General features: G+C 43.5%; 1 protein-coding gene across 22 annotated transcripts in view; it reads left to right on the plus strand.

The window, feature by feature from the left end:
• Positions 1-24,283: 24,283 nt before the first annotated feature.
• The window catches only part of elna (elastin a), a 324,471-nt gene continuing 323,575 nt past the window's right edge, over positions 24,284-25,179 (plus strand). For all 22 annotated transcript variants that reach the window (XM_080210607.1, XM_080210612.1, XM_080210601.1 and 19 more), the window contains exon 1: positions 24,284-24,486. In XM_080210607.1, the coding sequence (XP_080066733.1) occupies positions 24,423-24,486 (64 nt within the window). In that variant the 5' untranslated portion in view covers positions 24,284-24,422. The remainder of the gene's footprint in view (positions 24,487-25,179) is intronic.

Below are 25,179 nucleotides of genomic sequence, written 5' to 3' on the forward strand. Positions count from 1 at the left end.
TTATGATCTAAAATTTCCACGAGTATGTAATGCTGTCCGTGGATTCAAAGGTAATAAATGTAACACTACTATGATAACGGGCACTTGGAAATCATAATATGATTGGGCAGAGTCCACGTGGTTTTGGTTTGACAAATGATTTTTTTGATGATTTCTGAGGTAACTAGCAGGTAGGAAAGGGAAACAACGGATGTAGTACATTTGAACTTTCAGAAGACATTTAAGAAGGTGCCATATGAAAGGTTGTAGCTCAAGAATAAGGGTTCATGGGGTTGGGTTAATATGTTTACATGTATAATGACTTTAACGACATCCACAAAGTGTACCTGTTAGAATATGAGCTTCCTGATGGAAGCAGTTAATGCTGTCCAATCTTGAAGCCCATCAGGGGTATATAATGTGGAGTATTCAGGTTACTGGCACTCAGGGTGTATACTGTGTACTGGGGAGTAACTATCTAAGTATTATTAACTAATGTAAATCTGGATTTGGTGAAGGAACATTGGTTTTGTGGGAATTATTTCAGTGGCGATGAGGCAAAGCATGATTCTGAAGGAACACACTTGCAACAGATGGCCTAAGTTGGGGTAGGCAATTCTTATGCATTATGCCTTTATTTGGAAGACTAGACTTGTTTGACCTAGCCATTGAAGACTGGGCCCAATATGTGGAATGCATGTGTTACTTTATTCGGGTGAACGACATTATGTCATACGAGAAACAATGGGCAATTCTTCTGACTGCCTCTGGGGCTTCAGCATTTGCGATCATCCAGAGTTTAACTTTCCCTGAGGCACCGGATTCTAAAACCTTTCAATAATGGACTGAACCCATTAAAGAATAACACAGCCCCAGCCACTTCTAATTCTGTGACTTTATCAATTTTACTCAGCAGCCTGACAGCCTGGTTACGGATTCCCAAACTAGATTAAGGTAACTGATAGGAGCATGTAAATTTGGTTAACACTTAACAAGATGCTTAGAGACAATCTGGTATGTGGGATTAATAAGGTAACTATTCAGAAACGCCTATCAGCTGAAGCTCAACTGGATTTTACATAAGCTGTACAGCTGGCCTTATCATTGGAAAATGCTGCAAGTGGAACATATGAGTTGCAAGGTACTCCCAATAGAAAAGGACACCCATGTCAGTTTAACTGAATTCTGGAACCATCACTTGTGTGCAGGCGACTATATAGCCTCACTCAGGAAGCATCCAAATACACATAACTCCAGGTATGCCCAAAGCAAAGCCAAACTGCGACCAAACGTTACAATTTCCTTCAGAATGCCATCCTGTAGTGTATTGTAAGTGTTGCCAGTCTGCAGAGTCAAAACAGCAAAGGAGCTCTTAAAGACCTGGATTTGGAAAAACAACCATAGGCCAGTATCCAGGTGAGTTCACACCTTATAGAATGTTCATCTACATCTGATTTAGAACAATTAAATTGCATTGCGAAATGAGACACAATCAAGGTAAACGTATGGTTAAATGGACATCCAGTACTAATGGAGGTAGATATGGGCGTGGTTGGAGAATCAGTGTTTCATAGAATTCAAAACAAGAACAGAAAATGCTGGAAAATCTCAGTAGGTCTGACAGCACGTGTGGAGAGAGAATGGAGCTAATGTTTTGAGTCTGGTTGACCCTTCATTCACTCTGGATTCCAACCCTTAGCTTTAATCAAGACCTCAGCAAGGCTGCAAATCTACATAGGGGAATCTTTGTGAATTGTAGGTACAACTCTGTCCCTATGAAAGGCAACTGGTTCGGATATTGATGATTGTAGTGAGGGCTCAGGCCCAAGCCTAATGGGACGAAATTGGTTGTGAGAGGTCCACCTGGATTAGCTCTAAGGGGTGATCTTACCATGTATATTTACAATTACAGCTGGATGAGAATTCTCAGAGATATTCAACAATTCATACTCATAATGTTTTTTACCAATCCATTAGATTGTCCATTGGAGTATCATCGGCAAGCACAATTTTCCAGCAAGTGATGGAGAACATCTTACAAATTTAACCTTAGGTAGTTATTCACTGGCTGGAAAAATGAATAAGGAACATCTAGAGAACATTAAGGAAGTTCTAAGTTGATTTTCCAAGGCACACGAATGCCTATGAAGGGAGAAATTTGTATTCCACGCCCCCCAAATGACCTATCTGGGCTATAGAGTAGACATCTCTAGTCCACATCCTTTGGAAGACAAGGTGCAGATGACCAAGGCGCTCCAGCTTCCATGTCCATCCAGAGCTAAGATCATTTCTGGGGTTGGTAACCTATTATGGGAAATTTACATGCAACCTTGTTTCCATCCTCGCCCCATTACGCCAACTACTAAAAATGGATTAACTCTGGGAGCAGGCTTCCAGTCAATTCTTGGCTTTCAGTGAAGTAAAACAACAGCCTTACTCATTGAACATCTGGCACATTATGATCCCAGGAAAGAACAACTACCGACCTGCGTCTCTTCCCCATAAGGAATCAGGGCAGTACTGGAACACAGGTGGTAAAATGGAGATGAACATATGCTTCCAGGATCTTGGCTATAATGTAAATAGTGAATGGGAATGAGAACATAAAGAACGTAAATATGCTGACATATTGATGTAGGTGGTGATATTCAAGGTTAAGAAATTCCACTCATACCTATATGGGTGAAAATTCATCATTATCATGGCCCACAAGCCACTACTAGGACAGCTAAAGGAGGACAAGGCATGCCTCCCCTAGCATTGGCCCAACTCCAGTGGTGATCTTTATTACTAGCCACCTTAAATTATCGATTGGAACACTGTCCAGGAGGCTGAGTAGCCAATGCAGATGCCTTGGGCCCACTACCATTAGCAGACCCTACTAGTGGTACCCCAAATGTTGTTCATCCATCATCGTCAATGAGGATCTCGACACCATTAGTCATTTTGAGGCTGGATGCGATGTGTCAGAAAATGACTGATCAGGCCAATTCAGGCACAGAATGTCCTGGCACATATTTGACAGACTTGTGTAGACACTGCAGTTGTTGTGCTGGTGGCTCTGGACTTACGCAGCTCGTGCTTAAGTTTTGCTTCAGCACCTTGTGGATGAGGCAGAGTCAGCTAGGGAAGTTTTGTGCCACGTTTCCCAAGTGGTCGTGTCTATATCAAGCAACTTCAGTGAGGCCTTGAGTGTGTCTTTGTAATGTTTCTTCTGCTCTCCATGTGAGCGTCTTCCAGCAGAGAGTTCCCCAAAAAGGAGCTGCTTGGGTATGTGCTCGTCTGGTATACGGATGACATGACCTGCCCACTGGGTCTGCGCTCTCATCAGCAGTATGTGGACTGATGGTAGGTTTGCTCTAGACAGAACTTCAGTGTCTGGTACTTTGTCTTGCCATCTGATGCATAATATTCTGCGAAGACAAGTCATGTGGAAATGATTGAGCTGTCTTGCATGCCTTCGATACTCAGTCCACTTTTCACAGGCATACAGGAGGATAGTGAGTACCATGGCATGTAGACCTTCAGTTTTGTTGCGGGGCTGATCCTCGATGTTCCCATACAGTGGAGCATAGTCTGCCGAAAGCAGAACTTGCTTTTGCTATTCTGCAGTTAACTTCTGTATCAATAGTCACTGCTTGGGAGAGGGTGCTGCCAAGATAAGTGAACTGGTCCACTGCCTGTAGTTTCTGCCCTTTGATTGTGATTATGGATTCTGTGAACGGTGCATGAGGAGCAGGCTGGTGCATGACTTTGGTCTTTTTAATGTTGATGGTGAGTCCAAAGTTGTCACAAGCCGTGGAAAATTTATCCATACTGACTTGCATCTCTTGCTCTGAGCCAGTATACAGGGCGCAGTCATCAGCAAAGTGGAAGTCTCTCAGAACAGTCTCCTTCACTTTGGCAATAGCTTGAAGTCTCCTCAAGTTGAAGAGCTTCCCATCCACTCTGTCCTTGAGGCTGATTCCAGCAACATTGTCCTGGAAGGCACTATTCAGCATGGCAGTAAACATCATGCTGAACAGTGTGGGTGGAGCACACGGCCCTGTTTGATGCTATTGGTGACTGGGAATGCCTCAGAGGATTCTCCGCCATCCAGTACTCTGGCCATCATGTCATCATGGAACTGGCGTACCATCTGAATGAATTTGGGGGGGGAAGCCGAACTTTAACATAATCCTCCACAGGCCTTGTCGGCTGACAGTGTAAAAGGCTTTCATGAGGTCAACAAAAGTTGTATAGAGCTCGCGATTCTGCTCCTGACACTTCTCCTGAAGTTAGCATACAGCAAAAATCACGTCAATAGTCCCATGATCTTTGCAGAAGCCACACTGTGACTCTGAAGCAGGTTCAGCTCCAGATTTAGCAGGACTCTTGAGAGTGATTTTCCTGTGATGGAGAGCAGTGAGGTTCCTCTCGGTAGTTGTTGCACACTTGCCAATTGCCCTTCCTCTTGTAGAGGTGTACGATGGAAGTATCTTTAAGTTCCTGAGGAATGGATCCTTGCTTCCAAAAGGTCTAGAACAACTCGGTGAGCTTCTTAATAAGTACAGGACCAGCAGCTTTGTAGATCTCTGTGGGTATGGCATCTGCCCCTGGGGCTTTGCCACTGGATAGCTGGCTGACAGCTTTTGTGACTTTGGCTACTACTGGTGGGTTATCCATGGTGCTGTCGATAATGACCTGGGAATCCTGTCTATTGCCTCATCATTAATAGATGACGGTAGGTTGAGGATGGCTTCAAAGTATTCAGCCCATCTCTGCAGGATCTGAGTCCTTTCTGTAATGAGAGTTATACCATCGGTACTAAGCAGGGGGAACTCCCGAGAGATTGAGGTCCGTAGAGAGTGTTGAGGGCTTCATAGAGCCGTTTCAAGTTGTTTCTGTCAGCATATCCCTGTATTTCGTCTGCCTTGGCACTCAGGCAGGCATCCTGCATTTTACGCAGTTTATTCTGGACTGTCCTGAAAACACTTTGTCTCCAAAATGAAGCTCCACATCAGACCCAAGAGGTGACCACAAGGTTATGAAAAGAATCAATGCGGCCAAGCTAAAGAACCCCATCATAGCTTCAGCACTGGCTGAAGACTTAGAAATCAAGCTTCTTGACCTACACCTCGCAGGCAGCGCTGAGGATGACTGGGAATGCAGCTAATTGGCTAATTGGCAGCTAATGATGGGTCGTTCTAACAGGCCCGATGAAGACGGTGCTTTTCAACAAGTAGAGCCTGTATCTCCTCATCATTCTCATCGAACCAGTCATGCTGCTTGCGGGTAGAGGGCCCAAGCATCTTCAGCGTGGATGAATGGACAGCATCCCTGAAGCATTCCCAGTCATCCTCAGCGCTGCCTGCGAGATGTAGGTCAAGAAGCTTGATTTCTAAGTCTTCAGCCAGTGCTGAAGCTATGATGGGGTTCTTTAGCTTAGCCGCATTGATTCTTTTCATAACCTTGTGGTCACCTCTTGGGTCTGATGTGGAGCCTCATTTTGGAGACAATGAGCCTGTGATCTGTCCAACAGTCAGCACCACACATGGCCTTGGTCACTCTGACATCCTGCCTGTCTTTTTTCCTGACAATGACATAGGCGATAAGATGCCAATGCTTAGAGTGGGGGTGCATCCAGGAGGTCTTGTTACAGGTAGGCAGACAGAAGGTTGTGTTGGTGATGAGGAGGTCATGTGTTGCACAGGTCTTCATTAAAAGTAGGCCGTTACTGTTACACTTGCCCACTCCATGCCTCCCAATGACTTCCTGCCAGATTGCAGAGTCACACCGTACTCTTGCATTGAAATCTCCAAGCAAGATCAGCTTGTCGGTACTGCCCACTGCTGATAGTAAGGCGTCCAGTTCTTCATAGAACTTATCTTTCATCTCGTCTGGGTTGTTCATTGTGGGGGCATTGGCGTTGGTCAGGGTGGCTTGACTTCTGTTCTATAGCCGAAGCTGTAATGTCATAAGCCGGTCATTCACACCTTTGTTTAGACTATCAAGTTTCCGAACAAGGTGACTCCAATGGCGAATCCAACTCCAGCAGCACAACGCTCATTGCTGCCATGACTGCTCCAGAAAAAAGTGTATCCAACTCCAGTTTCAGCCAACTGACCTACGTTGGCAAGACAAGTTTCACTTGGGGCTGCAATGTCAATATTGTACCTTGTAAGCTTTCTGGCAACTAAGGCTGTTCTCTCTGGCCTGTCTGCTGTAGGGTTATCTAGAAGAGTGCACATGTTCCACTTGCCAATGGTGAGCAGCGTCACCTTGTGTTTTATTTTGCTTGTTCGACAGCAAGATGGGATCACTGCCAGCCGTGGTAAACTGGCCAGGGTGTAGCGAAGCAGGCAATGTTTAGGGCACCTTTTCTAGCTCCTTCCTCATTCTATGGAGGTGAGCAGTGCGTTCCTGAAGAGGACTGCTCAGTTGCTCAGGTACTCGCCGAGTTTCACTGCTGCTTCGGTCAGCGGAAAACGACCATTAGACCTGAGCTGCCTGTTTGCAGGTCTGTGACTACAGCTCCCAGTGTATCTGCACCTGCTGCTTTGACACTCGCCCATCGCCACAGGACTTCAAAGGTTGAACAGGGTGATGATGATGATGTGATGATGGTGACAAGACTAGCGCTTGATTTGGATTAAAGTGAGAGAGAGTTGTGCAGCGCCAGCCTCACTCTCTCTTCCCAATTCCCATCTGGATCCAGTGGCAAGACAAGAGTCACGACAGCTGGAAATGGAACTAGGCGCAGTGGATGATCAGGACGTCTTCTGTATCTTGTCCTGCTCTTCGCGTTCCATGACACTTGCAGAGACCGCCTTCTTGATCATTGGACCTTCCATTGGTCTCATCCGCTCAATCCACCGGAGTCTGTCTTCACATGCTGGGATAGATATCTCCCTATCTCACCGAACGTTGAGACCCGTCAGCCACACTCACCTGGTTTAGCCAGCTTGTCGAAGCTGTTGCCCAGGGTGTGCCGCTGTCACATGCAAACAGCTACGGGGAGCCACAGGTGAGAACTGAGTGCCAGGTGGGGACAAAGGGTGGACAAAGTGCCCTGAAAAGGACGCGACATGTTTCTCCACAAGAGGTACTACCCCTCCCTGACACCCCATACACCCTAATACCTCCATTAGAAGAGATGGTGATGACAATGGATGTTTTGGAAACTTCCCCAGTGGCAGCAAATAATATTCAACAGTAGATACAAAAAGACCTAGTTCTCATGAAATTGAAACAACTAGCATTGACAGAAAAACAAAAAGGCCATTACAGCCTGCGTTCCACCCATATTGTAGTTGGAGTGAGCAGCTCACTGTGGAAGATGGCATACTTCTGTAGGGCCCCAGAGTTGTCATCTTTAGTCAGGGCTGCCGTCCCATCCTGGCTGAACTTAGTCATGGCCACCCAGTACTGACAAACATGATAATGCACACAAGTAGTTACGTCTATGGCCAGGCATAGATACAGACTTAACCGCATCCATGGGTCAGTGTTGGCAAAGACAACAAGGGCAGAAATTATCACTTGCAATTCCTTTGCACCCTTGGGAATGGCCAGGAAAGCCATGAACATGGCAACATGTTGACTATGCTGGCCGATTCATGTGCTCAATGTTCCTGGTAATGGTAGATATCCATTCAAAGTGGATAGACGTATACAGGGTGAATTCATCACACACAAGAACAATGGAGAAACATTGCACCTCTTTTGTGACACACAATGTCCCAGAGCTGCTAGTTTCCAACCAAACACCATGCTTTACCACTTATTTTAAAAAGTCAAACATGGCACCATATCACCCATCATCCAGCAGCCTGGCAGAAAGAGTAGTCGAAATGTTAAAAGTAAGTTTAAAGAAACTGCCCGTAGCCTCCTTGGACTCCAAACTGTCCAGATTCCTCTTTGGTTCCAGGATGATATCCCCATGCAACTATCAGAATAGTCCATTCAAGTTGCCCATGTGCAAATGACTCCGCACCAGGTTGGGCCTGATATTCTCAAATACTGGGGGGGGGGGGGGGAGGTGGGAGAGGCATCAAGAAGTACAGTGCTGAGGCAACAAAAGCACCAGCTCATCTAAAGGCGAGTGATAAGGTTTCATTAATGAATCATGGGAATGACCCCGCATGGTTACAAATGGACAGGACTAGTTTCCTGCAAAGTCCAGGTAGGAGATTCCATTCTATCTCCTAGATAAACACCTAGATAATTTAAAAATTGCTAAGCCCCAGGTCATGCAGGAACAATCTATACCTAGCACATCAGGAGACTCAGAAGAAATTCTGGGACCCATCAACTCCTGCTCTCCATCTCCAGCCATTGGAACCTCGGAGTCTGAAATGGACAAGGTGAACTTAGCTGTGGTGTCTCCCTTGTCACCCAGTGAAGAGAGTGAATCTCAAGATGAAAAAGGTGAGTTCTGGTCCACTATACCCTGCCTACTTCTAACAAGAGCTGGAGGTGTTGAAATGCCCTAAGAGGTTTGTAAGGCAAATGACCAGCTGAGGTTTCTCAAACCTAAAGGGGGAAGGGTATAATGACTTTAATGAGGTCCATGAAGGGGCACTGTTAAAATATGAGCTCCCTGATTGAGGCAGTTAATGCTGTCAAATCCAGGAGCTTTGCAGAAGTATATAACATGGGATGTTTGAGTTAATGGTACTCAGGGTACATACTCTGTACTGGAAAGTACTTGTCTGATTATTATGAACTATTGTAAATAAATCTGGATTTGGTGAAGGGGCACCAGCCTCTTGGGGATTATTTCACATGGACAGAGAATTAGGTAAATAATGGTAAAACAGAGAGTGGGAATAAACAGGTCATTTTTCAGTTAGCATGCTGTTCGTAATGTGGTAGTAGGATCAGTGAAGGGGCTTCAGCTATTTACCATCTACATTACTAATCTGGATGAGGGCACCAAGTTCTGATGATAAAATGTTAGATGTGAAAGTGAGCTGTGAGGTGGACACAAAGAATCTGCAAAGGCATGTGGATAGGTTAAGTGAATTGGCAAGAAAGAAGATGGGATATAATATACGAAGTGTGATGTTATTCACTTTGGTAGGGAGAATAGATTATTTTTAAATAGTGATGAACTGTTAAAAGTTAACACACAACTAGAGGACACAGTTAGGAAGGAAAATGGTATGTTGACCTTTACTGCAAGGAGATCGGAGTTCAAAAGTAAGGAGGTCTTGCTTCTACTGCCACAATTAAACATAATAGATTGAGTCTGTTCTACTATCCAATAAGACCATGGCTGATCTGAATGTGAGCTTAACAAAAATCTCCTGTCTGCCCACCCCCTCAAAGCCTTTGACTCCTCTGTAGATCAAAAATATGTTGAACTCAACCTTGAACATTTTCAATGACCCAGCCTCCGCTGCTCTTTGGGGTAGAAAATTTCCAAGATTAAGGATCCTTTGAGAGAAGAAATTTCTCCTCATTTCCTTCTTAAATGTGAAACCCATTATTTTGAAACTGTGCCCTCTAATTACAGATTCCCCCATGAGGGGAAACATCCTCTCAGCATCTATCCTGTGAAGCCCATTCAGAATCTTACATTGACATCTCTCATTCTTCTAAACTCCAGAGAATATGGGCCCAACTCTCTCAATTTTTCTTCATAAAGCAACCATTTAATCCCAGAATTCACTGTACTGAATCTTTTCTGAACTGTCTCCGATTCAAGTATTTTCATCCTTAAATAAGGAGGCCAAAACTATATGCGGTATTCTAGGGCTGGGATTTCTGCACCCTGCCCCCGTGGCAGGTTTTCCTGCACCAATGTGGTGAGTCGTTGCTGCCAGCAGGATCCTCAAGACCCACCAGATTCTATGGGATTTTGCTTTACTTGCCCACCCACCGCAGCAAGTCTACCATTGGAGGTGCCTGAAAATCCTGCCCTAGGTACAGACTCATCAATGCACTGTACAAGACTTATGACAAGACTTTTATATGCCATCCTTTTTATATCATATTTTTATATTCCATCCCCCTTGCAATAAAGGTCAACATTCCATTCACATTCCTAATTACTTGCTGTGACCTTTGAGATTAATTTACAAGGAAACCCATATCCCTCTACACCAAAGTATTCAGTATTCTCTATTTAAATAATATTTATTTTTCTATTCTTCTCACCAAAGTGTACCTGTTCACTTTTTTTTAACTAATTCGTGGGCATCGCGGGCTGGGCCAGTATTTATTGCCCACCCCTACTTGCCCTTGAATTGAGTGGCTCGCTAGGTCATTTCAGGGGGCAGTTGAGAGTCCGTCACATTGCTGTGGATCTGGACTCACATGTAGGCTAGACCAGATAAGGATTACAGATTTCCTTCCCTAAAGGACATTAGTGAACTAGATGGGTTTTCGCAATAATCGACAATGGTTTCATGGTCATCAGTAGATTCTTAATTCTAGATTCTTTTATTTAATTCAAATTCCAGCATCTGCCATGGGGGGATTTGAACCCGAATCCCCAAAGCATTAGCTGAGCTTCTGGATTAATAGTTGAGTGATAATCCCACTAGACCATCGCCTCACACATTTTCCCACATTATACTCCATCTTCCAAATTTTTGCCCACTCACTTAACCTACCTCAATCTTTTGCAAACACTTTGCAAACTCTCCTCAAAACTTGCTTTCCTACCTAACTTTGTATCATTTTGCTACAATAAACTTAGTCCCTTCATCCAAATCTTTAACATGGGTAACATATAGTTGAAGCACCAACACTGATCCCTGTGACATTCCATTCCACTAGTTAGTTTACCAACCTGAAAATGATCTCATTTATCCCAACTCTGTTTCTGTTAGTTATCCAATCTTATATCCTTGCCACTACATTATACCCCAATACCATGAGTTCTAATCTTGTGTTGTGACAATTTATTGAATGCCTTTTGGAAATCCAAATACATCTACTTGTTCTCTTTATCCTCCCTGTTTGTTACATACCTACAAAGAAATCTATTACATTTTTCAAACATAATTTCCTTTCACATATTAAATCTGATTGTATTAATGATTTTCTACATATTCTGCTCTTACTTCTATAATAATGGATTCCAGCTTTTTCCCAATTACTAATATTAGACTAACTTGTCTATTGTTTCCTGCTTTCTGTCTCCCTCCTTTCTTGAATAGAGATGTTACATTTGCAGTTTTCCAACCTGCTGGGATCTTTCCAGAATCTGGGTGATTTTGGAAGATTACAGCCTCTGCATCCGCTATTTCTGCAGCCACTTTTTTTAAGACCCTTGGATGTAGATGATCAAGTCCAGGGACCTGTCTCTTTTCAGTCCCATTAATTTTCCTTGTACAAGGTTTCCCAAACTTCTTGAGCCGCAGAATCCCAAGTGACCTCCCAAGAGCTTTAGGAAACCCAAATATTCTCACAATGTTGACACCCTTTTTCTTTGCTGTGAAATAAGTGGGAGCACAGAAATCAAATGTAAACAGTCTTTCCTAGCTATACCTATGCATATATTAAAAATTCAGAAGAGACACACAGTCACAAATACATTTGCCAGCTGCATGACCCCATCACATTAAGCCCAGGTCATACCACTCTTCCATGGTCCCTTAACATTAACCCTTGGAAGTAGTACACATTTTAGGAGTAAGTAATCTGGTAATAATTAAAAACTTTTCTTACCTTAAAAAAATTACACTACCAGCTTTGTGCACTCCTTGGAGACCCTCAAGATTGGGAACCCCTGTCTGCCATTTAATTGCTTCCCATTGTTAATTTCCTAGTCTCATCCTCTCAAAAACCAATGTTTACTTTAGCTCTTCTCTTTCTATTTATATACTTGTTAATATCCGTTTTTTTAAATATTACTTGCTTGTTTACTCTCATATTCTCATTTTTCATTGCTTTTTTTCAGTTATACTTTGCTGGTTTCCAAAATTTTCCCAATCTTTTGGCCTATCACTGATCTTCATATCATTGTATGTCTTTTCTTCCAATGTGAAACCATTCTTACCTTCCTTAGTTAGTCATGGATAATGCATTCTTCTGGTGGCATCTATGACTGGCTTTCCAGCATAATTCCTCCCATTAAAAATGACAATGCATAACTTTTTTAAGTCAGAAAAGTTTTTAATTATTACCAAATTACTTACTCCTAAAATGTGTACTACTTCTAGGGTTAATGTTAAGGGGCCATGAAAGAGTGGTATGACCTGGGCTTAATGTGATGGGGTCATGTAACTGGCAAATGTATTTGTGACTGTGTGTCTCTTCTGAATTTCTAATATATGCATAGGTATAGCTTTGTGCACTCCTTGGAGACACTCGGGATTTGCAGACTTCAGTTTGGGAACCCCGGTCCTCGTACATTTTCTTTATGATGTGATAATTTTAAGTTTCTCCTTTCATTTTGCCCCTTGATTTTATACTGTTTTTCAGATACATTTTGTGTCTTCAACAAGAACTTATACTAATACTTGTGACAATAATAAATCAAATCAAATATATTTCCCACTACCCCAAATTCATTGGCAACTCAAAAGAGAACCATGTTTAGTTTTCTGAAGGCAATTCCTTTTGAACAAACTGAAGCATTTATTTACCTGAATGTGAACAGGACAGACTAGTACTCTATTAATGTGGTTGCCACTTTATGAAAGCCCTTCCCTTTTCAATTTCTTCTCTCCTCACTTGAATGTACTGCCTCTTGCTCAGATAACATTCTTCAGTGAGTGACAGCAGGCTATTGGATCATGGTGGACTAAACAGCCCAGTCTGATCTTATCCTCATTTAATCCCTGCATGCACGCACTATGCTAATAGTGTTATAGAACAGAAGTTCTTTGATTCTATCCCTCACTTTCCAAGAGGATCCTGAGACAAACATCAGTAACCCAAGTGTTGCCTAATTGAAATGAGACATCTCAGCAGAGACGAGGAACCAAATGTGGGATCAAAACTTTTTGTTAACTCAATAATACAATCTCATGATAGAGTCTGAAGGCTCAATATGAAGAGGGAAGGTTTAGGGTTATTGTGTAATACTGTAAATGTTGATCTCCACTGAAATGAAATAACAAGGTTTATTTGGAATTGTATAGTATCCCCTCAGGCTTTATGACTTACATAAATGTATACAGTGAATATTACATGTATCACAATTGTATTAAAGCACCTCAAGAGTGTGACTTGATCTATGTAGACAACTTAAATACCTTTGCACCATTCGTAATTACCATTTTTAAATGTCTGTAATTTTCTTTGACTGTGTTGAAACATCTCAAAGGGCAACATGATGTGTGTAGAAAACCCGAATATTATTGCACTTTGTGTAATGGCCACTTTGAAATGTGTGAATGTTTCAGATACTGGTGAATTACAAATAACATGATTTAGTTATAGTAGTGCCACCTTCATTATGTTCTTCATAGTGAATTAGAGATTACACTGTTGCAAAGGTAAGAGGTATACTGGAATATTTTCACACTTTGTAGCTTTAAAGATACATGGTGCAGTGAATTCCAGGAACAGATTTTGTTGCAAGAATCTAAAACACTTTTATAACCACTTCCATAGTTATGTGAGTACAATTTTTATACAATCACAAATAGGATGATGCAATTCAAATCATGCTACATGGAAGGAATGTAATGGGGTGTTAAAAGTGTTTATCAGCTTATATAGTTAAAAACAAGCAGAGGAAAGACCTCTTTCTGACAGCTTCCATCGGTACAATGTTAGAAACACTTTTGGCAGTGTCCTTATCGGTTTCGGATAGCACATGCATAAAAGGTCTTCAAAACTAAGTGTCTCTTATTGGTATTCACGTTAACTGCTACTTCCTTTTCAAGGTTTAGAGAAACATTTGTGTCAGAGAGAATTGACATTTCAGATGGAATTTTCCCGAAATAATTCTAAGGGCATGATCTTACAAAAAAAATTCTAAGCGCTGAACAAGTGAAGAAACAGGAGAGAATTGCACTGTTTTTTTTTGGCGAGCTGCAATCTTATGGCAATTAGTGCAAAAAAAGTGCCAGAATGTGATTCTCGCCAGCAGAGGAACAGGAGTTCTAGGCTTGTGTGAGCTCTTGGATTGCCATTGCACAGTTGCCCCAATCGCCCAGTGATCTCAGAAGATCACTGAGCGATCTTCTGCCAACACCCCACCTGCCCCATGGATATCAGGACTCCACCTCACCAAGAACATTGCACCCCACCCCCAACCTCATAGACATCAGGACCCCACCCAGGCGCCTCACGGACATCATCAACCCCCTCCCACTGATCACCCCTGTCTACAGAGTTTCCTTTCTCTCTCACCCCGATTACCCTCCCCTGCAGAAAGCCCCCTTCCCTCCAACCCCCTTAGAGTTCCCACTTTCCCCCACCGATCTCCCCCACCTGCAGAGTTCTCCCCATTTCCCCCACTGACTTGCACCCCTGCAGAGTTCCCTTCCTCCCACCCCAACTGCCAATCCTGCAGAGTTCCTTCCCTCTCTCCCACCCTTATCAGCACTCTGCAGAGTTCATCCCAGGCTCCCCCCTCCACACCCCACACTCGCTGATCCCCCTTCTTCTGCAAAGTTCTCCCCTTCCCTCCACTGATCGCCCCCATCTGCAGAGCTATTTCCATCCCTCCTACCTCATAGCTCCCTCCTCTCATAGCTCCATCCCTACTCTGTCTCCATTCCCATGCAGGCCCCACCAAATTGGCACTGCCCTTGACACAGTTATAGTGCCAATGGGCAGTGCTACACTGCCCAGTGGGCACTGCCAGACTGGCACTGCCTAGCTGTGACCCTGACCACCTGGGAACTTCAATGGTCTCTGATTCTCCCAGCAAGGACACCATGTCTTAACTTCTACTGGTGGAGACCAGTTATGATTCTCACTGCTAAAGAAGCTTGACTGGCAAGCAGGTAAGGTCAAGTGAGCCCGGATGATAGCATCCAGGACTTGCTAAGGACATGTAAATGATGTCATAAATATTTAAATTGGCTTTGTGCCCTTTCTGAGCACAAAGCCAATTTCACCAGCAAAACAAGGCTGGTACAATCGGGGGAGGAGATGAGAAACTGGACGCATTTCTTGTTTTTCGCCTCTCACCCAATTGTATTACCTCACCTCACCGAAAGTCAGGCAGGATGAGGTCATAAGATCATGTCCTAAGTGTCATCAAAATGTTTGGGTGAACTCAGCACTACAATCTTCTAGTGCTCAGTTTTTCTGACAATTGGGAACTGTATGCTAGTGTCAGTGAGGTGTTGGGGAGGGGTGAATGATGGTGTTGGGGGGGAGGGTGGTAGAACTAAGTGCGCTGTGGAAGATGGCTTCATTACATTCAGCTGCCATTGCACAAGCCGATCTCCTAGTGAACCAGAAGACTTCCTCCCACCACCATCCTTCCCCACACCACTCCCAATGTCAGATGCCTCCCATCATTGGTGGCGCTGTCGCCCATGCAAACCAACATGGGTCATCAGTATCAAGGCATCAGGATCCTCCTGACAAATCCCCGATTGACCCCTGACATGCACCCTCATCACGACCCCCACCGTAACCCACCGCACGCTTCCCTCCCTGTATGATCTCCCTTGCATACCCCTCCTGCACTACACAACCCCCTCCTGACAATCACCTGCATAGGTTTCCCCATCATTGTGCATACATCTCCGCCATTGCCCCAACCACACTCAGGCCACACCCTCTTGCCACTGCCTGGCACACTTATGGTGCCCTACTAGAAATCTGCCATTTATGAAGCCACTTAAGATCCTAGGATGTAGGCCATCAGGTCCAGGGGACTTGTCAGCCTTTGATTCTGACCATTTTCCTGGTATGTTTGTGTGATTGCAATTGTTTTAAGTTCCTCCATCCCTTTTATCTCTTGAATTTAAAGTATTCTACAGTGCAGAGAATTACAAAATACTTGTCAAATGCTTCTGCCATTTCCTTGGTTCCCATTATTAATTCCATGGTCTCCCCCTCTAAGGAAGCAACACTCACTTTAGTTAAAAGCAAAATACTGAGAAGGCTGGAATCTGAAATAAAAATAGAAAATACTGGAAAATCTCAGCAGGTCTGACAGCATATATAGAGAGGGAATAGAGATAATGTTTTGAGTCTGGATGTTGCTTTATCACTTCAGTTATTCTTATTTATTACTTAGTTTAATTTCACTATTCTTTAGTTATTTTAGTTAATTTAGTTATTCTTTTCTTTTTTAATACTTGTAGAAACTCTTACTGTTAGCTAGCCTTCTCTCACTCCAATTTCTCCCTCTTTTTAAGCCATTCTTTGTTGGTTTCTAAAGGACAATAGGACTAGGGGGCACAGCCTCAAGATAAAGGGGGGGCGGTTTAGAACGGAGTTGAGGGCGAACTTCTTCACTCAAAGGGTGGTGAATCTCTGGAATTCTCTGCCCGTTGAGGTGGTGGAGGCTGCCTCGCTAAATATTTTTAAGACGCGGGTTGATGGGTTTTTGATAAGCGAGGGGACTAAGGGTTAAGGGGAGAGGGCGGGAATGTGGAACTGAGCCACGACAGATCAGCCATGATCTTATTGAATGGTGGGGCAGGCTCGAAGGGCTAGATGGCATACTCCTGCTCCTATTTCTTACATTCTTATGTTCTACCACCGATCATCACAATATTGCTCCCTTTTTCTTTCAATTTAACACGATCCTTAATTTCCTTAGTTAGCGATGAATGATGTAACCTTCTCATAAAGTCTTTTTTCCCCTCAATGTTTGCTGGCATCTTGATATCTTTGTTGAGAGTTCTGAAATATTTCTTTAAATATCTGCTATACTTCTCAACTGTCCTATATTTTAACCTATTGTTCCTGTCCTATTTAAGAACATAAGAACATAAGAAATAGGAGCAGGAGTAGGCCATCTGGCCCTTCGAGCCTACCCCACCATTCAATAAGATCATGGCTGATCTGTCGTGGCTCAGTTCCACTTTCCGGCCCTCTCCCCATAACCCTTAATCCCCTCTCTTATCAAAAACCCATCAACCTGCGTCTTAAAAATATTTAGCGAGGCAGCCTCCACCACTTCAACGGGTAGAGAATTCCAGAGATTCACCGCCCTTTGAGTGAAGAAATTCCTCCTCAACTCCGTTCTAAAACGCCCCCCCTTTATCTTGAGGCTGTGCCCCCTAGTCCTACTGTCTTTTTTCAGTGGGAAGAGTCTCTCCACCTCTATCCTATCCATCCCATTCATCATCTTATACGTCTCAATGAGATCTCCCCTCATTCTTCTAAACTCCAACGAGTACAAGCCTAGTTTATTCAGCCTCTCCTCATAGTTCAACCCCCTCAACTCCGGTATCAGCCTAGTAAACCTCCTCTGCACTCCCTCCAAGGCCAAAATATCTTTGCGCAGGTGCGGCGCCCAAAACTGCACACAGTACTCCAGCTGCGGCCTCACCAATGCCCTATACAGCTGCAGCAAGACCTCCCTACTTTTATATTCAATCCCCTTCGCTATGAAGGCCAGCATCCCATTCGCCTTCCTGACCACCTGCTGCACCTGCAAGCTGGGTTTTTGCGACTCATGCACAAGGACCCCGAGGTCCCTCTGCACCGTCACCTGCTGCAGTTTTTCGCCAAGTAAGTAATAGTCCTTCCTACCATTATTCCTACCAAAGTGGACCACCTCACACTTGCCAACATTAAATTCCATTTGCCATTTCCTGGCCCATTCGCCCAGCCTATCTAGATCCTTCTGCAGACTCTCCACACCCTCCGCACAATTTGCCGTTCCCCCAATCTTGGTGTCATCCGCAAATTTCGACACCCTACACTCGGTTCCCTCCTCCAGATCATCTATATAAATGGTAAAAAGCTGAGGCCCCAGCACCGACCCCTGGGGCACTCCACTAGTCACCATCCGCCAATCCGAATAGCACCCGTTGACCCCCACTCTCTGCCTCCTATTTGACAACCAATCCTCTATCCCCGCTAACACCCTACCCCCAACTCCAAGTCCCCTGACCTTCTGCAATAACCTCTTATGAGGTACTTTGTCAAACGCCTTCTGAAAATCCAGAAAGACCACATCCACCGGCTCTCCTCTATCCACCGCCCTAGACACATCCTCATAGAACTCCAGTAAATTTGTCAGACACGACTTCCCTTTAATGAAACCGTGCTGCGTCTGCTCTATCAAGCAATTGCCTTCAAGATGCCTCGCAATTTCCTCCTTGATGACGGATTCTAGCATTTTACCTACCACAGATGTTAAACTAACTGGCCTATAATTCCCTGCCTTTTGCCTGGCACCCTTCTTAAACAACGGCGTAACATTAGCCGTTTTCCAATCTTCTGGCACTTCCCCAGAATCCAGCGACGTCTGGAAAATAACCACCAATGCATCCACTATAACCTCCGCCATTTCTTTCAGAACCCTCGGATGCATTCCATCCGGTCCTGGGGACTTGTCCACAATCAGCCCCTCCAGTCTGTCGAGCACCGCCTCTCTAGTAACAGTAATGTCATTGAGACCCTCCAGTCCTACCACCTTTCCATCGCTAACACCCGGCAAATTATTCACGTCCTCCTCCGTGAAGACAGAAACAAAAAAGTTATTCAATACCTTAGCCATATCCCCATCCCCTACCACTAGGTCCCCTTTCTCATCTTCTAAAGGACCAACGTTCACCCTAGCCAGCCTCTTCCTTTTTATATATTTATAAAAACTCTTGCTATCCTTTTTTATATTAAGCGCTAGCCCAGCTTCATAGTTTCTCCTACCCTCCTTTATCAACTTCTTTGTCAATCTTTGTTGACACTTAAACCTCTCCCAATCCTCTTCTCGCCCACTACTCTTAGCTACTCTAAATTCCTCCGCTTTTAATTTAACACTTTCCTTCACCTCCTTCGTTATCCACGGCTTATTACCTCTCCTCCTACAGTCCTTTTTGACCATCGGAATAAATTTCTGCTGAGCACCAAGAAAGGTCTCCTTAAAGATCCTCCACTGCTCCTCAGCAGACCCTCCCTCCAACGCAGTCCCCCAGTCCACATTCGCCAATTCTTCTCTCATCCTACCGTACTCCCCTCTATTCAAACAAAGGACGCGTGTCCGGGAACCCACTTTCTCCTCCTCCATCTGCACCAGAAACTCCACCATACAATGATCACTCTCTCCAAGAGGATCCTTCACCACAAGGTCCCTAATTCTACCCGCCTCATTACATAGCACCAGATCCAAGATAGCTCGCTCCCTCGTCGGCTCCAACACACACTGCTCAAGGAAATTATCCCGGCAGCATTCCAAGAACTCCTCCTCGAGCCCACCGTGTCCAACATGGGTCGACCAATCAATACGCAGATTGAAATCCCCCATAACTACGGCCGTCCCATTCCTGCACGCCGCACTTATTTGCGCGTTAACAGCCCGCCCCACCTCCAGATCATTATTCGGGGGCCTATAGACAACACCCACCAGCGTCTTCCTCCCTTTGCTGTTCCTAATCTCCACCCACAACGATTCCACTTTCTGCTCCTTGGCTCCAATATCATCCCTTGCTACCACCCTGATGCTATCCTTAATCAGCAGAGCTACGCCCCCCCCTCTTTCCTCCTGCCTATCCTTCCTAAATACTTGATACCCTTGGACATTCAGCTCCCAGTCCCTGTCACCTTGCAGCCACGTCTCTGTAATGGCCACCAGATCATATCCATTTGTGTTGATCTGCGCCACCAGCTCATCCACTTTATTCCGAATGCTTCGTGCATTCAGATACAGCGCTTTCATCCCAGCCTTCACCTGGACCCTATTTGCCGTAACTCCACCAACCGTACTCACGCCCCCTACTCCCTCTATTATTGGGACATCCTCGGCCTCTTCCCTTACCTGTACCCTCTCCTTAACTTTAGACCTCGTAAGGTCACCTACCCTCGCACCCTCCCCCCCACTAATTAGTTTAAAGCCCTGTCTACAGTCCTCTTTACTCGATTCGCCAGCACTCTGGTCCCAGCACGGTTCAGACCAACCCCATCCCGCCTGAACAGGTCCCACCTACCCCAATACTGGTGCCAATGCCCCATAAATTCAAACCCATTCCTCCCACACCAATCTCTGAGCCACCCATTCACTTCCTTAATCCTGTCAACCCTACGCCCGTCTGCACACTGTTCAGGCAGTAGCCCAGAGATGACCACCTTGTCGGTTCTACTTTTTAATTCCATTCCCAGCTTCTCATACTCCCTCCCCAAATCCTCAGTCCACACTTTGCCTACGTCGTTGGCACCCACATGTACCACTACGACTGGATTCTCACCCTCCCACTCCAGGTTCCTCTGCAGCCCAGCTGCGACATCCCGGACCCGAGCACCAGGCAGACAACACACCCTTCTGTGCACTTTGTCATTGTGACAAAGGACAGTGTCAATACCCTTCACCCCACTGTCCCCAATTACTACTGCGTTCCTTTTTCCCTTCTTTTTTCCTACGTCCTGCTGCATCACTGTACCGTGTGCTATTTGCTCACCAACCTCACCTGCCTCGTCCTCTTCCAAACTGGCAGCAAGAACCTCAAACCTGTTTTGCAGATTAAGAGGCTGAGGCCTCCGCTCCTCACCCCCCTTCCTCTTCCCAGCAGCCCCCTCTTGTCCCTGACCCTTAGAGTTCGCCAGTCTAGGGGGGGTGGATGTCACTTGCACCCCATTGACAATGGCACCCTCTCTCCCCTTGATGAGCCTCAGTGTCTGTAGCTCAGAGGCCAGCTCATCCACCTTGAGCTGGAGCTCTTCCAGCAACCTGCACTTACTGCAGACATGGTCACTGGGGAGGACCCTGGAGTCCACCAGTTCCCACATCATACAGAAACCACACATCACATGCCCCTCCATTATTCACTGTAGTGGGTTTGAGAAAAATTTTTTTCCTTGTTTTTTCAAACAAACTCACCTGGCCTTTTATCCTTCAAACCCTTTTTGATATTAAGCCCTATTAACTCACTCTGCTTCCCTCTCACTCCGCTGCCCGCTCAGACGCTGCCCGCTGTCTACACCAGGCCTCCTTTTAAACCTGGCGCTGATTTAAAGCAGGCTGGTCCACAACTCCTTCTAAACACTCCCTCAGAATTCTTAAAGCAGTAAATACAATAAAATAAATGCTTTAAACAGTTGTACAAAGAACAAAGTGCTTTAAACTTATTTTAAACAGGTTTTTAACAGGTAAAATCTTAGCTCTCTCTCTGCTCCTTCACTCGTTTGCTCCAGCAAACAATGGAAGGCTTCACCGTGTGGCCACCTGATAATTAATTAAATTAAAGCAGGCTGGTCCACAACTCCTGCTAAACACTCCCTCAGAATTCTTAAAGCAGTAAATACAATAGAATAAATGCTTTAAACAGTTCTACAAAGAACAAAGTGCTTTAAACTTATTTTAAACAGGTTTTTAACAGGTAAAATCTTAGCTGTCTCTCTGCTCCTTCACTCGTCTGCTCCAGCAAACAATGGAAGGCTTCACCGTGTGGCCACCTGATAATTAATTAAATTAAAGCAGGCTGGTCCACAACTCCTGCTAAACACTCCCTCAGAATTCTTAAAGCAGTAAATACAATAAAATAAATGCTTTAAACAGTTCTACAAAGAACAAAGTGCTTTAAACTTATTTTAAACAGGTTTTTAACAGGTAAAATCTTAGCTCTCTCTCTGCTCCTTCACTCGTCTGCTCCAGCAAACAACCAACTCTGTTTTAACACTCCTGTATTTGCATTTAGTTAAGTTTAAGACACTAGTCTTAGAACCACATTTTTCATCCTCAAACTGAATGTGAAATTCTATCATGTTATGGTCACTCTGCTTAGAGGGTCCTATGCTATTAAAGCATTATTTAATCCTGTTGCATTGCATATTACCAGATCTAAAATAACCTGCTCCCTGGTTGACACTAGAATGTGAAATGCTGTAAGAAATTGTTCTGAATAGACTCTATGAATTAATCTTACAGGCTACCTTTGCCAATCAGTTTCATCCAATCTATACAAAGATTAAAGTCACCTATGATTATTGCAGTATATTTCTTACAAACCCCTACTATTTGATTCTTATGCTCTCTCCTGTAATGTAGTTACTGTTAGAGGGACTATAAATTACTCCTACAACTGACTTCTTAATTTTGTTATTTCATAACATTAAATAACAGATTCCAGATCTTGATCTTCTGAACTAAGATCTTCTCACTGCTGTTCTAAAGTCAACCTCCATTATCAGAGATACAGAAACACCTGGCTTGCTGTTCTTCCAAAATATCAAACACCCCTGAATATTTAGGTTCCAGCCTTGGTTACCTTGCAACCACATCTCTGAAATGGCTATCAGGTCATACATATTTATTTGTATTCGTGCCGTAAATTCATCTGTCTTATTATGAATGCTGTCTGGATTCAGATACAGTGGGGACGATCTTCATACTCATCACACTTTGCCAGTGATATTGCGAAGGAGGCAAAAAACTGGGTTCATGCCCAGTTTCTTACCTCTGGCAATCATACTGGTCCTGGTATGCTGGCGTAATCAGCCTCATGATCAGAAAGGGTGTGAGACTGATTATAATATTCATCATCTCATCTTAATGAGATTAGAGAGCCTAGTTCACAATTGTCTGGGCTCACTTGCCGTAACAGCCTCACCTGTGGAGATCCTCACTAGCGAGGATCACATATAGCCCCTAGCAATGTAGATAAATGTGAAATAATTGATTCAGAGAAAATCATGGAAATGTAACTTTGAATAAAATAATCATCGAATGCAGCAGAAGATAAGCAGCTCTTTAAAAGAGTGACTGTAGGTGGAAGAAATGTTGAAAGGGAAACTGGATTTCTGGATTGTATGTACAGGGATATTAGATATAAAAGCAAAAAAAAAGAACCTATATAAAACATTAGTCGGGCTATAACTAGAGTACTTATCCAACCAAGAATATTAATATAATAAAAAATGCGAAATATGATTTCATTAGAGAATGACATCAGGTACAAAGGATAAAGTTATAAGAAACTTCAAAATCAGAATAGTATTCACTATAGCAGAATAGGTCAAGAGAAGTCTCCTGGAAGTATTCCATTTTTTCTGAAGATCGTTGAGTGTCAATGGTGAAAAATTATCTCAACAGTTATTGAGAAGGGACATAAGTTCAGTAATATTACCAGAAGCATTAGAAAAGAAAATAAATTATTTTATTTAAAATAAATAATAAAATGTCACACTTGGCAGCGAGCTAGACGAATGGTACAGAATCAGCCAACAAAGTGACTAAAATCTTGTCAAATTGAAAAGGACATATCTGACATTAGCAGCAAAACTAATCAAAAGTCTGCAAACCACGCGTTCTTCGAGCTATTTGACTGACATCATGCAGAAACTATCGGCTTGTACTGCTGCCAGGCGTACTTCACCTGAAAAATATTATTTTTTTCCCTTTTTTGTTTTAAATTATTTACATTAACTTTGCTCTTGGTTTGGTGTACCTGCACTTCTGTCGACGTTTATCAAATCTATCAATTCAATTATCTGTGTGTATCATAGTTATATGTCTATCTCTGCGGCCAATTTAATTGATGGCATATATCATGGCGAACATACGTATCACTATATCTAGTTGCGTATTCAAATCTGTATGTATGGATCGCGATGTTTGCATATACATGATATAGCTCTACATATATATCCCTATGTGTATAACTATCTAATGATTTCAATCCATAGACTATAACTTAAATTATTATTTTTCTGAAGCTAGTGAAACATGTTATGTGTATGATGTATATGCCTTCATTGTGTAGATTTCCGGAATTGGTAGTTCTTTTCTTCATACCACATATATCCATCTGTGTGTATCCCAGTGTACACCTGCAATATAAAAACTACCACCTATCTGTATTTGTGCTAAATACATATTTTTCGTTATAATTGGCTATCGTGTAAGCAGTACTTATATAACTATCTATCCAGATAAACTGGTATTAAAAGTTTATTTCCAAACGCACCTTGTTACCGTGATGACAGATATCTTAAAAAAATACCTGGCTTGGGCCTGCTTGTCAGGTATTCAGTAGAAACAATGCAGACAATTGAATTATGGCTCAAATTGTAAACTAGCTTATCTTTCCGCATGTTGTGACCCATACTGCTTGCACTATTTGAACAGCCTTATCTGGCTGACTTGCTGTCATTTTTTTTCTCTCTAATAAAGTTTCAGAGCGCACGCAAACGACCTGGCAGAGAAAACAGACGCAATTGCCGAGATTCTGGCAAGAGTTTTGTAATGTTGGCAGGGCTGGCCAGAAAAAAAAGAGAACAGCAGAGAAAAGTCAACTGGCTACTAGGACGGAGTCGGGTCCCTAATTACGTATTGTCCACATCCGTCTCTTACAAGTGGCAATTAGGGTCAAGTGAATAAAAGCGGCTGGACTTGGAGTGAGTTAGTATTTTGTGGAGTAGCCAACAAGATGGCTATGTCGCTCTTACAGGGATACCTGCTCTTAATCTTCATCAAAACGTCTCTGCAAGGGGGTGAGTGTTCATAGCAAATGCATTATCTCTTACAGGTTACATAAAATGACGCTGGCGGCAAGTTGTATTTTATTTTAATCTATCTTCTACTTAAATATTAAGGAATAATAGTGCTTACTTTGAATGTTGCACAGGCGATCTTGCTATAATAACTTCAGGCGATATTGGGTGAGTTTTGAACATGACACTCATTTGTTAAAATGTTGTCTTTATTATTCGCTGCTCTGAGAAACCCAGCTCAAACTCTCTGATTAAACACATCTTTTCACTACAGGTCAATCGTTTTAGTTCATATGGATTTAGCGATAGAAATCAATATTGCAAACATTTCCTGTGGGTGCAACGCACAGGCGTTGAATTAGAAAGTGTGTGACCTTCTGATTCCTTATTTATCTTTGACCGAGACTCCTTTTCCGTGCATTTTTTCCCGTTTCTGCCCTTCCCTTTCTCGGGTCAGAATGCGTTTGGTGTTTTTTTTTGTTACATATTTTGTGTAGTTTGGGTATGTATGTCTGGCGCTCCCCCCCCCCCCCCCAGCCCCTGGGCTATATGGGTGCTTGCGCGCGTCTTCCTGCCAGAGCTGTTCGCCATCATGGACTGTTAGCAATGAGATTTATGACCCCAGAGTCTTGAAATGAAAATCCATTTAACTAAGAAATTGATTTTATTATTCAGTATTCTAAAGTAAACGAG

Source organism: Carcharhinus amblyrhynchos, chromosome 23 (genome assembly GCF_965287045.1).
Source record: "Carcharhinus amblyrhynchos chromosome 23, sCarAmb.v2.hapA, whole genome shotgun sequence".
NCBI lineage: Eukaryota > Metazoa > Chordata > Chondrichthyes > Carcharhiniformes > Carcharhinidae > Carcharhinus > Carcharhinus amblyrhynchos.